At 52.8% G+C, this 13248-nt stretch overlaps 6 protein-coding genes across 6 annotated transcripts; 2 read left to right on the forward strand and 4 right to left on the reverse strand.

Annotated features, from left to right (window-relative positions):
• Window positions 1-403: 403 nt before the first annotated feature.
• A1O3_04751 (uncharacterized protein) lies at window positions 404-1111 on the reverse strand (the record flags this gene model as incomplete). Its single annotated transcript, XM_007734879.1, has 1 exon — window positions 404-1111. The coding sequence occupies one exon, from the start codon at window positions 1109-1111 to the stop codon at window positions 404-406; it is 708 nt and encodes a 235-aa protein (XP_007733069.1).
• Window positions 1112-1471: 360 nt separating this feature from the next.
• Window positions 1472-2974, reverse strand: A1O3_04752 (acyl-CoA dehydrogenase; the record flags this gene model as incomplete). The annotated part of the gene is made up of 4 exons (XM_007734880.1): window positions 1472-1962; window positions 2030-2119; window positions 2187-2724; window positions 2798-2974. The coding sequence occupies 4 exons, from the start codon at window positions 2972-2974 to the stop codon at window positions 1472-1474; spliced, it is 1296 nt and encodes a 431-aa protein (XP_007733070.1).
• A 776-nt stretch (window positions 2975-3750) lies between these two features.
• On the forward strand, window positions 3751-5114 carry A1O3_04753 (uncharacterized protein; the record flags this gene model as incomplete). Its single annotated transcript, XM_007734881.1, has 4 exons — window positions 3751-3900; window positions 4025-4073; window positions 4177-4591; window positions 4724-5114. The coding sequence occupies 4 exons, from the start codon at window positions 3751-3753 to the stop codon at window positions 5112-5114; spliced, it is 1005 nt and encodes a 334-aa protein (XP_007733071.1).
• Window positions 5115-6617: 1503 nt separating this feature from the next.
• A1O3_04754 (uncharacterized protein) lies at window positions 6618-7535 on the forward strand (the record flags this gene model as incomplete). Its single annotated transcript, XM_007734882.1, has 1 exon — window positions 6618-7535. The coding sequence occupies one exon, from the start codon at window positions 6618-6620 to the stop codon at window positions 7533-7535; it is 918 nt and encodes a 305-aa protein (XP_007733072.1).
• Window positions 7536-7762: 227 nt separating this feature from the next.
• Window positions 7763-9223, reverse strand: A1O3_04755 (uncharacterized protein; the record flags this gene model as incomplete). Its single annotated transcript, XM_007734883.1, has 1 exon — window positions 7763-9223. One exon carries the CDS (start codon window positions 9221-9223, stop codon window positions 7763-7765), a length of 1461 nt encoding a protein of 486 aa, XP_007733073.1.
• Window positions 9224-10992: 1769 nt separating this feature from the next.
• Window positions 10993-11337, reverse strand: A1O3_04756 (uncharacterized protein; the record flags this gene model as incomplete). The annotated part of the gene is made up of 1 exon (XM_007734884.1): window positions 10993-11337. One exon carries the CDS (start codon window positions 11335-11337, stop codon window positions 10993-10995), a length of 345 nt encoding a protein of 114 aa, XP_007733074.1.
• Window positions 11338-13248: the final 1911 nt, after the last annotated feature.

Raw genomic sequence — 13248 nt, forward strand, 5'->3', positions numbered from 1 at the left:
TTAATTTATTTTCTTTCTCCGCAGATGTCGAATCCCCTCGAACGCCGAAGCAAAACAACATCGAGCACACCGTACGACGTCGTCTTGACGCTTGATTGAGGCAACCCTCTCATAACATGACAGCACTGTCGAAGGTTGTCGGCGCTAGCTGAATCGTTGTACAGAAGCCTTCTCTACCCATCAGCAGAAGAAACAACGGAACAACCAGCTCCCAGCCCCTGAAGCGTCCAGCCTCCTTTCACAGGGTTGGGCATCCTTGTCGGACAGAGTCTTGGTTGCTGGCCAGTCCCTGGAGCGTCTAAGTTTATCTCCATAGTAGCTAATAATCAACTTTTGTTCGGGCAACAGTTGTGCCTCAAACTCAGCTCAAACCATTCCTATACATGCTCCTGAGATTGGCCCCTCAAGTCGATTTCCCTTTGCCTTTCACGACTCTCCGTCGCTGTGCCATCATGTGTGTAAACAGGATGTAACTCCCAGGGACGTATATCAAGAGGACGGCCTTCAAAAGTAGGTCGAGTCCCTGTCCTTGCTCGACTGCCGGCGCCAAAGCCAGATACATCAGCAAACATTCGCTGGAAATGCCAATCGGATATAACACGAAGAAAGTGCTGTATCGCAGCCACGTCAGTGCCTCGGGCACTCTTTCACTGATAGATGCCTTCCACACGAAGAATCCATAACGGATAATTTCTGTGGTCCCCCAAGCTAAGAGAATTCCGGCGAATGCAATCGGACCCGTCGTCGATCCTGCTTCTGGCCTTCCAAAGATATTTGTCTTCACCACAATTTGAGGGAATATGTCCAGCACCACCCAAACCACTAGGATGCGTGATGCCACCTGCATTGCGGTCGTGAGGGGACTGGCCCTCACGAGGCCGACAACTGCATGAATCACTTCGAGCATTGCTATCGTTTGGGTCCATTTGAGAAGTGGAAACAGAGCAGGAAGAAGACTTTCGAGTTGTCCCAGCGCGGTCAGTGTGGGGATGAGGAGGATGGCTCGGAGGGTGATGATGGACCACAGCGCAAGGCAGAGCGCATTGTACGCGAGGAGATATTTTTGTGTTGGGGAGGACGGTGTCGCTCGTCGGGGAGTCTGATTCTCCATCGCAGTGATCGATCTTCACCTGGCTATAGCGGTTGGACGAAGTGAGGAGGTAGATGTAGGGAGATGAGTTGAGAGAGGACACCTCGTAGCATGCCCGACAAGCTTCCAGGGACGGCGGAGAGCAAGACAAAACGAAATATGTCTGAAGGGTGGGAAGCAAGCCTTGCAGCTTTCCGTTGAGGAAGAGCCTCGTCATTCGTCAACATGGGAGATGATTAATGCGGAGCCGCAGTTATTATTCTCCGGCACTAAGGTTATAGCGGCGGTCACTTGGCAGCCATTCTGGCCTTACTCATTGCTGTCAAAGAGCTTCGCATTTTGACGACTGTCTACTCCGTTATTCTTGGGTTTCGAGGCTTACTATAGTTTGCTCCCAGGCCCCCGTCTGCACAGCTTTGCTTCTTCCTTAAGAGCAAAGTCAGTGAGAATCTCCTCACTTCCTCCTCCCACGACCAAGACGCGGAAGTCCCGACTGATTTGTTCAACTATGGCACCCCTGCCGTTCTTGTTGTATCCTTGGCCACCCATGATCTGCTGGCACTCTCTGCTGACTTCTTCGAGGGCGTTACCCGCAAGGACTTTGGCGTTGGCGACAAGACCTCCTACTCCAGGAGGCACCTGACCACCTTGTCTTTTGGCGGCGTCGATGATGTAGACTAACTGTTCAAGAAGAGCCTGGGCCGACTCGATCTTCCGCCCTGACGCCGCCAGCTTCTGTCGAATCACTTGGTTGTCGATGAGCTTCTTGCCGAAAGTCTCCCGCGTGGTTGCGTGCAAGTAGGCATCTCGGATACTGACGCGGGCAAGTCGTAGCGCAGTGCAGGCCAGCCAAATTCTTTCATGGTTGAAATCTGTTGCCGTCCACAATCATCAGCACTCTGCTATCCATGGATTGACGCTGTGCGTGGGGAAGCTCACTGGAGGTGATGATTTCAAACCCTTGGCCTTCTCTGCCGATGAGGTTTTCGACAGGCACTTCGACATCGTCCAGCTCGATAAACGTCGAACCTGTCAGCCAGAAGCCGGTCAGCTCTACTTCTACGTCTGACCTCCAGTTGGAAGTACACAAACATACCGCTGGCATGGACTCCTGAATTGTCCATCCGCTTGAGCGTTACCCCCTTTGCCTTAAGTGGGACAACGAGCACAGAGAGGCCTTTGCCGCGAGGACCACCTGTTCGCACCGCGGCTGTGCAATAGTCTGCATAAATGCCGTTCGTGATCCACTTCTTGCTGCCGTTGACTCGGTAGATGTTTCCCTCACGCACAGCGGTGGTGGTGATGCCGGCCACATCAGATCCAGCATCAGGTTCGGTGACTCCCAGACAGAAGCGCGTCTTCCCCTGCAAGACATCAGGGACGAATTTCCTCTTCTGTGCCGGAGTTCCATAGTTGATGACGGGCGGGAAGCCAATGATGTTTCCGCAGGCCAGGCCCCAGATGACGCCGAGATAGCCACAACGCGCAATCTCGTCCATGAACACCATGTCGTGGAATGCATCCCACTGACTGGGCCGAATGTCTCCTGGAAGGCGCAAAGACCCAAGGTGTTCGGTCGCCAAAGGGTAGATGGACGCGGCCATGTATCCTCGAGATGCGAATTTCCTGAAGTGCTTTGGAGGGGGCCTGTCAGTATCAGGGCAGCAAAAAACAAACGGCAAGGGATGAAAGCGCGCCATGCCATACCTCAGGAGGAATATCGCCGGCCTTTTCCCATTCGGCCGCATATGGAATGATTTCCTGCTCGACATAGTCTCTGACTTCCTTTCTCAAGCGGAAATGACTTTCGTTGTGATAAGGCGAGTACCCTCGTGAGCTCCATAATGGGTCATCATAGGGTGCTACGTGGGTTGAATGTGCCATTGTGAGTGAGATCTGCTGGTCAGTCAGGCCGGTTTGAACTCGGTTGGGATGCACATGCTGATGGGGGAAGAAGCCATAATAGTCCTGGCTTGAGTGCATTCCAATCCAAGCTCCCGTGCTCGTTCGACGGAAGAAGGGCCGCTCCCATCCCCAGGTTTGGTTGTCCCTCGGCCTGGACGACCGCGGCTTTGAAAATGCATCATTCTCGCCCCCGGTCCCCGACCTCAGCCTGGTGGGGACGGGTCGTTTCCGCCCAAATGCCGGGTGTATTGGCTTGCGGGCCCGGCCAGCCTGGTGGCTCGCTGCCATGCGTGCCTAGGCATACATATAGGTAGCTAAGTTAGTATGTCTACATACTGCGCATACCAGCTGGCAGCTTGTGATGTTCTCGAACAAAGTCAAGTCAAGTCAAGTCAAGTCAAGTTAAGTCAAGTTTTGCCTGGATTCCCGGTTTGGGTGCTAGAGCCGAGTTGAGCAGCAAAACAACTCTACTACCGCACCGCTCAGGCCCAATAAGGCTTAGAATACGATAAAGACTTCCACATTAGGCAGGGCCCCGTAAGTGTTCTGCATAGTAGGTCTAATCCAGCCTGACCATCCGAACATCGGAGGTGGTGCAAACCAAGCTTCTGTCTTGCAGCACGCCCAGGATAAAAGAAAATGGGTTTCACGATGTTGTTCTGTGCGGCTCAGACAAGAGGGAACCGTCGTCTGCGATTGTTTCAATCAGCTCAATTCGTCACTCATTGACCGTGCAAGCTGCAGCATAGCATAAAATGAGCGTGAGTGGTGCAGGCGTTGGCGTGGGCGTGGGCGTGGGCGCCGGCTTTGAACTGCCATCGAAGAAGGTCTCCTGGCTCAAGCGAGACGTTCTCTTATTCAATATCAGCATAGGATGCACGGCTGACGAGCTACATTATCTCTATGTGGGTAGTGAATCCAAATCTCTCCAATGCTATCAAAATTCATCCAATGCTATCACAAAATCTCTCCAATGCTATCTTGTATGTTTTGAAAGTGTGGAGAGGCTGATTTTTTTTTTTGGTTCAGGAGGGCCATCCCAAATTTGCAGCGTTCCCAACTTTGCCGCTTGCGCTGGGTAAGTGAGATACCAAGCCAGTCTAGGGGCTGAGATGTTTTCGTGTGGAATCAAGCCAGCTAGGCCTCGGTTGAGATGTTTCGTGTGCTAACCGACCAGACAGCGTTCAAGGGCGACAGCCAAGAGGTGATCGACTTCTACACTGCCCAGACAACCACATCGATCCCGGGATGTCCCAAGCTCGACCCTGTACGCCTGGTCGACGGGCAGCGGCTGATCAGGTTTTTGAAGCCGGTGCCAACCACTTCTGCGGGAAGAAGGTTCGAGCTTCGAGAGCAAGTGCTGGGCGTCTATGACAAAGGAAAGGCCGGGACTGTGGTGGAAACAGAGCAGCGCCTCGTCGACCGTGACACAAACCAGACATACACTCAGATCGTCGGAAGTCTCTTCTACGTCGGCCAGGGAGGATGGGGCGGTCCCAGAGGACCCAAAGCTGTGGAGTTGTCGCCTCCACGCCATCGAAACCCTGATGGCAGTCTCGTCATACCCGTGTCTGCGCTCGCAGCGCATCTCTACCGGTAAGTCCTTCATCCTCCATGAGTTGCGAGAGGGACTATCCTCCTCGAATGCCCCCCATGAGTTGCGAATGTCCTCCATGGGTATGGGTTGCGAAAGAGATTAATGCTGACACCGTCTTCCTTCCTTCCCAGGCTGAACGGCGACTATAACCCTTTACATGCGACACCAGAGCCCGGCAGGCTGATGGGCTACGGAGGCATCATCGTCCACGGCGTGACCGGCTACCAGATGGTGGCACATGCCCTACTGAAAGAACTTGGTGGCGCTGACCCTGCAAACATCCGAGAATTCCAAGCCAAGTTCGCGGGTCCCGTCCGGCCAGGCGACCATTTGACCGTCGAGTATTGGCGCATGGGTCGGGATGATGAAGGCTGGGAGGAAATCCGATTTTTGGCCTCCACGTTGGCTGATCAGAAGATCCGACTTAGCAACGGCCGTGCCTTGCTCAAGACACAGGATGGAAAGGGCGCCATGGTCAAGGCTCAGGCTGGAATTGGAAAAGGCCCTACAAGTAGATTGTGATGAATTGGATAAGGCGCTACAAGTAGAGTGTGATGAATTGGAAAAGGCGCCCTACTCAAGGCTCAGGCTGGAAAAGGAATTGGGAAAAGCCCTACAAGTAGATTGTGATGAACCGGAAAAGGCCTAAGCAGGATCTTCCGCTCCATCACCAGGAGATGTTTTGTCCTATCACGGCTAAAATTCATTACAAAACATCAATCAGCGGCCCTATCCGTATCTGAACACAGAAACCTGTCATTGACGACCACATCATATCTCTTGGGTTTGACAAGGATCAACGTGGGTTCGACACATGGTTCGAAGTCATGCATCTCTCTTGATTTCTAAGGATCAACGTGGCTTCCTCCTGACTTGGACAAGGATCAACGTGCTTCGACCAGGGAAGTAGGTTCTGTTTGGCGTTTGGTGTTTTGCGGCTGGCACTGGCACTGGCAAATCTGTCGACGCCCACGCTCACGTCACAGAGGGCACAGGACATTCGTCTTTCTTAAGCGCTCTCAACTACCCACCCGCAGGGGAACCGCAGGGGAAGCGTCAGTGCCTGTCTAGGTGCCTGTCTTATGCCAGTGCCAGTGCCAGATTCATGTCGTCGAAGTGTCGGGAATGGCTATAGTTATCCGATCCTACCTAATATAGTTATACGAGATTTGCAGCTATATAGGTACGAAGCGAAGGATGATTAGGAGCACCAGATCTAGCGCATCTGCGACGAGGTTGCTCAGTGAGTAATAAATAGAGCAGATTGGTCACGGCAGCCTTACGGCAGCCTAGGCCTTAGGAGCCTTGTGTCTCTCTTGACTTCACACGTCGTACCAGTCCTACGCTACTCCCGTGGTTCCTCCATTTCTCAGTCCTGCACTACTACCGTACTTCCTCCTTCTCTCAGGATTACGGCACTGGATCACATACTGCTGGACATAATGCCATGCTTAGCAATCTCGAGCATAATTGAGCCCCTGCTGAGTATGATGGCGTAAGAAGAACCCCCTCGGACGAAAGATCGTCCGTTTCCTCCGCGCCTGGATCGAGCTTTCTGGGCATCTGGGACTTTGCATACCACGCGCCCTTTGCACTTCCAGATCTTATGTCCTCTCCGCCAATAACGGAGACACTGGACGGGGAACTGGACGGGGAAATATGTAGATGGGTGCCTGAGGTACGTCTCTAGCGGGGGTCTCTTACGAGACCGCATTGTCAGAACCTCCCCTTCCGGCGACTCTGCAGCCTTGACTCTCGCTAAACTCTTCCTCCTGGCTTCCTCCAAGACAGCCACTCTCCTTGGCTACTTGGCTTCAAGTCGTACGCAGTCCGGTGCCTAGATTGCACGGATGGCTGAGTCGAGCATAAATACGCCCGGGTGTCGACCTGTATCCCGAGAAAAGGCTCAAGATCATCTTCTGCACCTGAACCCGATCACGCCCACCGAATCAACCATTCGACTCACTGAATCACTCATTCACCACCAAGTACTCCGTACACGGTCCCAGTGCTATCGAGCAAGTCATGACGCGTGTGGCAATCGCAGGATCCGGCGACGTGGCCCGCTACTTCACAGAAGAGCTGGTACGGGCTGGCCACGAGGTGGTGATCCTGATGCGCAGCCACAAACCACAGTCCACCGGTCCAGGAACGAGCCAGTTCGTGACCGACTATTCTTTGGAGTCAGTTAGCAAGGCGATCGTGGACTGCGATGTCTTGATCTCCACGATCCTGGACTATTCCATGGACTTGGTCGACGTGCATTTGACCCTCATCGAAGCGTGCAAGAAGAGTCCCAAATGCAAGCGCTTCATTCCATCCGAGTACGGGGCCGACCTCGAAAGGCACCCGGACCAGCCGGCCTTCTACTACGCCAACCATGAGCCGGTCCGCAAAGCCCTGCGAGACCAGACGGAGATCGAGTGGACGCTGGTGTGTGTCGGCTGGCTCATGGACTATATCGTCCCCAGCCGGAACAGATACCTCAAGGACATAGGGGGCGCATTCCCCATCGACCTCGGCAGCGGGACCGCCGAGATCCCTGGCCCCGGCGACCTGCCGTTCAACCTCACGGCCGCGCGGGATGTGGCCAAGGCAATCGCCGCTCTGGTCAGCGCCCCTGCACAGTCGTGGGAGACGCTTACCTTCGTATCCGGAGATCAGACCACCTGGAAGGACCTTGTCAGCGTGATGCAGACAAGGATCCCCGGGCTGCAAGTCACCCACAAGAGTCTGGACCAGCTGAAGGAGGCTGCTCGGAGTGCGGGCGACGATTGGGCGAGGCTCGTGGCTGAGTACCAGATCTTCTCCGCCGGTGATGCTGGCTCACTGAACCCCGAGAAGGTCCGGCGCCACAGAGAGAAGTATTTTGGGCACATTCACTTCCGGACCGTGCCCGAGGTCTTGCAGGCAGCTGAGGAGAATCCACAAGCAATTGTTTAGGGGATTCGAGGTATGGAAGTATGATCAAGAAGGGCTAGGGACCACGATATGTTGGTAGACTCCGCAGAGCATTTCCATTAAGAGAGAGCAATGATGGCCGTCAAGGCACAGTAGAGATAAGGGCCTTGACAGGATTCCACCCAATCAATATCATTTGTATGGCCAGTTTGTCGGATCATGCGCCAGCAAGCATCCCTTGGGACATCGGTGCCGGTGGAGGCCGCTACTCACGGCACTGCTTGCGGAAGATGCTGGCGCATATTGTCATCTATCTTCTTTGCCAGATCCACCGTATCCTCCAGCAGTTTGACGAGGTCATGATCAATAGGCTGGACTGGAGCACCGCTCATACAGCTCATATCTTGCTTTGTCGCGCCTTTCTCCCAATTCCCATCGATCATCCATTCCCTGGGCACGTCGAAGTCCACCGAGTCGATTTCCTTGTTCTTCAGGAGGCTGCCATTGTACCAGAGAAGTTTCGTCTTGTGGTCGACATGAGCAATAGTAAAGCTGCAAACCCGGTCTTCTGGATTGCCGGATTCTCCAATCTTGATATGTCCAGTAATGGATGCGTAATGCTGTTCCATAGAATAGGGAGTACCAGTAAGCTCGAAGCCGAACCACCAGCTCTCTTTGTCACCATGTCCCTGGCGGTACGTATAGGCTTCGCGCACCTCTTTCGTGTTTTGCCACGCGATATGGAGGAGACCGATAAAGACATCCAGACGAGACTTGTCAGCCGCCACCACACCGGAATCACCTTCCTCTGCATAGCCCTCCATGTACACTTTCGACTGCTTGATGGTATCACTGAGCTCGACATCGGCCAGTTCCTTTTCCCACCATGCATGCCGCTCCGGGAAGGCGCCTTGCCAGAGAAGGCGATCGTGAAACAACAGAGTCCCCGTTTCTTTGTACTGGGGATGCTCGTCAAAGATCACATCTGGTGGCTGGAAGAAGACGTCGTCGGCATCCAGTAGCATGACTTGCTCGAAAGTGCTCCCCAGGATTGCGAAAGCTTTGACTGCCCAGCCGCCATGTGGCAAGTCTAAGCTTTGATCGTCAAAGACAGCTGTCACGTCAAAAGTTGACACATCCGGCGCCAAGGACGTGATGAGATCTCGATACTCTTCGGGGAGGTCTTCCTCTCCAGAATATGCAATTTGAATGGGTAGCTGAGAACGCAGAACGTGTCGCACATTTGTCACAAGGTGGCAGGCGTAGCGGAAGCGCTTCTTGCCCGTTGTAATCACCAACCCCTTCGATCCTGGGACAAAACTATCTCGCAGCGTCTTCAAATCTCTTGTGCCGTCAGATTGAGGGCTTCGAATAAACGGGACAAGTGCGGAAGCCACGCCTTCAATCACACTCGACCAGTCCTCCTCCTCCTGTGGTGTCATCTTCGTGTTATCAGTGTGTAGCATCCATTCTTTCAGCGTCCTCAACCGCTTCCCCATCCCCCCGAATTCCGATATATTGAGGGGGTTGTTCCATATTGATTCTGCGTCTTCTCGAGCTGACGCATAGTACGGGTCGACGGCAGGGGGATTTGGAGGACTAAGAGTTGGTTCGGGGGCGGCGGTCGGCCATTGCCAGGCCCAGAGGGAGAAGGTGAGCAGGAGAGCAAAACTGGCGAAGGCGAGGAAGCGGTATTTGGTGGTCAGAGAGCCTGAAATGAGCGTGTGCATGATAAGAATGGCGCAGGTGACCTCGACATGCTTGAGGAGGCTTTCAAGTCGTCAAGTGAATGAATGGGCTGAGGAAGCCTTGGGCCAACTATTTGGCCATTGATGCTAGTACGGAGTGCAGATGTGAGGGTGACGACTGGTGACGACGACTGCGGCGATTACGTGATCGTCGCGGCAACTTCCTGCGCAGCTCTCCAAAGGGCTTGCTCTCCTTCGACTTTCTCTTTAGAAATCATTTGTTCCTTGCTCCTTGCTACCGTGAGGGTTTCTGGCCTTGCCTCGCTTCCATCGCTTAGGTGATCGTCGGAATCGGTCAGTGACAGGGCCACCCGCCAAGACGACTGTGATACACTATCCCGGTCCCCCGACCGAGACCGTTTCTTCCCTCGGAGTCAAGGGGCGATGGTTCGGGACTTTTGAGACGCCACCTATGCATTATCATGTCAATAACATCCCAAACGAACATTTCAATGGCTTCGAAGTGCAGCAGGAGAGTATGGGGTTATGCCTACACCCTGAGGGGTGGGCACACCTTGAAGGGCAGGCACACCTTGAAGGGCAGGCACACCTTGAAGGGCTCCTGAGGCTTCTGAAATTGCCAGGTTTCCACACTACTGTGCAGACGGATGCTAAGGTCGTTGTCTCGGGGCCTTGCCTAAGGACTCCATCGCCCACGTCTTAGCCTGGGACTAATTCCCTCGAAACCAAATGGTGTTCTAACTCCTGGAGTTGAGACACGCTAAATACCTATGTCCGGCCAACGGAGCACTCTTCTGGCACAGCCAGCGCTTCGCTCTTCGACAGAAGAAATGCCGGGAGGCTGCTACTACTGTGCAGCTACCCTAGGCATGGTCTTGCCAGCAAACAGTCGGCTGTGCCGAGGGGTCCAAAAGCGATCATTCTTTTTTCCGTACACTTTGTGCAGTGTACAGTGTACGGTACGGAGCACTCCGTACACTGCCTCAATCCTCTCATTTTGATGATCATCATGTTGACTCGAGCGGAACGGCGGAATCCTCGCACAGCTCCTTGGCAACAACGCTCTGGGACCATACTAATGACTAGCCCTAAGGTATCTCAGTCGAACTGAGTTGCCCTACCCATCCTGTCGAACGCCGGACTTGATTCAGGCCGTCCGCTAGCAGGCAGGCGGCCATCAGGGACATTCATGCTGGATCTTCAGACAGGCTGATGATTATCATCCGGGGGATGCTTCTCCTGTGCATCTGGGCCAAGAATCGGGCCAATTCATGGTACCGTAGCCGCCAGAATACATAATCGAAATTCGGTTGCAAATTCTGTGTCGTGGAACTTCAGGCTCAGAATCCTATGCCGTAACCTTTCCAGGTTGCAACTGATGTTCTCTTGAACGGCCTGCATGGAAAATGGTGCTCATGTGGGCATATCGCTTGACCCTGTCCGGGCTCCTTGTTACCCTTACGCGGGCTCAAGATGACGAATTCCCAGGGAAGATTGACTGCTACAGCTTCGAAGGAAACACGTTCCCAAACAACACCCAATGTCCTGGTTCGCGGATATGCTGTCAGACTACGGACCTGTGCGACCCAAACAGATTCTGTTTGCAAAACAACCAAGTTATCATTCCTCCATGTTCCGTCTGGCCGTGGACTGATTGCTCCAACATATGTCAATATGGTGGGTGACAGCACTTGCAACCTGCCCTTGCTCAGTAAAATCTTATGCTGACGAAAACAACTAGATCCTTCGACCGGGTTTTTGCCTCGAGCAGTGCGATGTGACGACGGTAGCTATTGCTGCGACAATGATCCGGCTTGCTGTTCGGCGAACCGTGGCATTGTTCTTAACGGATTGGGTGCTATCGTATCGACCAACCCTGGTACCTCATCAACCAGTTCGTCTGCAGCAGCAACCCAAAGCGCCTCAACCTCAACCTCAAGTCTGAGCACCAGCGCCTCCGTCTTGCCCACGGTGACGGTCACTGCACCCGGAAGTAGCCCAAGCACTGCATTCGCCACTCCAAGCAGCGATAGCATCACATCCCCAGAGGACATATCCTCAGCTTTATCGTCCACCGGGCTTTCGACAGGGGCCAAGGCCGGAATAGGAATAGGAGCAGCGGTTGCCGCTATCATTATTACTACCCTCGCCGCGTTGTTGTACAGGTCGCGCCGTCGTACAGTGCCCGCGAAAGACTGGCAGCCAGCACCCTCATATACTGATCAATTGACCCCGGATAAACCTTCTCCAGTTGCACAAGCAGTTCCACAAGCCGAAACAGGATATTCGGAACCAGTACATTCGCCGCCAGCATCACAGACAGCATCACAGACAGCATCACAGACAACATCACAGACAACATCACAGACAACATCCCAGCCATCTGAGCTTTATGACACTGTGCCCCCATACGGCAGGCAAATACATGAGTTGCCTGGGCCGACTGATAGGAGGGGCTGGCCAAGTGGCCGTGGTTGAAAAGCAAGGAAGCTGGTGGCTAGCCTGGCGCGGATGTTCGCAAACTCGATATATCAAGCATGCATACGTTGGACCTAGCCTTACCCCCACTCGGGACTATGTAGTGCATATGCATAGTACCGAGTAGTCGGATGGCACTGTCATGCCAATCGACTGTTTGTCAGCCAGCATATGCTCTGCGGCTTCCAAACGATACTGAAGAGGTTCTCTACAATGTGGCTTCTAGAGATTGTACCACTGGTGGTGGTTATGATGAGACATTATTTCGCTTTACTACACTTTACTATACAACTTGAATCTCTTCTAGACCTCGCATCTACCAGCGATCTCTCCCGAATTTTCATGCCGCCCTTGTTTTTGTCAAACTTAGGCACTGACTTGGGCATTCTCAGCATTGCGCTTTAACCAGAAGCCTGATTTAGGCATACTATACACTGTATAGCCTGCGCTCCCCCTTCGACGGTCCTTTGATAGGCAACATGGAATATTTCAACCTTTGACAGTTTCCACATTCTGTACGTACCACTGAAGTCCACAGACGTATTTCAACTCCAACTCTGTCAAACGTAGGCACTAATATTAGGCAGTCCAGCCTTGCTGTAACCAGAAGGCTGGTATAGGCAGTGGGCACACCTATATAGTCTGGGCTCACCCTATACCCCTTCGATGGCGCACATGGAACGTTTCAACCTTTGACAAACTCCAATCCAACTCGAGCGCTGAGAAAGGGAAATGGTGCCAAAGCTTAAAATGTTCCCTATTCTCTATCCAGGGTCGCGGGGAGATCGCAGGCTATATAGTGTATAGTACGCTCCCTATACCCCTTTGATAGAGAACATGGGACATTTCAACCTTGACAGTTTTAGGTGGTTGATGTTTGGTCCTCGGTCTTTGGTCCTTGGTCTTTGGTGTTGTGTACAGTACTCTTTGTGCGAGTCAAGGCTGAGGCTAAGGCTGAGGCTGAGGTTCAGGTTGAGATTGAGATAGAGATAGGGCCCTATTGAGATTGAGATTGAGATTGAGACCTGGATTTGCATTTACTTGAAGCTCTCTATCGCTGACAAGTTTCTTTCCTATCCTACACATGCAGAAGTCGAGGTCGAGGTCGAGCTACTTGTAGATCCTGCCTCGTTGAAGCCTTGAAGCCTTATGGCTACGACATGGCATGGCATGGGTGAGGTTACAGTATAGTACAGTACAGTACTACCTCTATGTAGGTATAGTCAGTAGGTAGGTTCTCTAGGAGGTCTAACTCCACCTTGGTCTACTGTGTATGGTGATATAAAGGTTCTGTTTAGAATAGGAATAGACCCTGGATGGAGATCTCTAATACTGTACTATGACAATCGTTGCTGAGCTTAGGTAGGTATCTATGGCGTAGATGGTCATAAATCTTGAACCTGACACCTACTACCCAACACCGGATACCCAACACCCAACACCCAACACATAATACCCAACACACAGTATCCAAATCCTCATCCCAAGTCACAACAAAGTCCATATAGCATATCACAGCATACTATGGCATCTCATTGTACGCCATAACCAAGTCGTAAGCGGTAACC

This window comes from Capronia epimyces (genome assembly GCF_000585565.1).
Source record: "Capronia epimyces CBS 606.96 chromosome Unknown aczIQ-supercont1.4, whole genome shotgun sequence".
Lineage (NCBI taxonomy): Eukaryota > Fungi > Ascomycota > Eurotiomycetes > Chaetothyriales > Herpotrichiellaceae > Capronia > Capronia epimyces.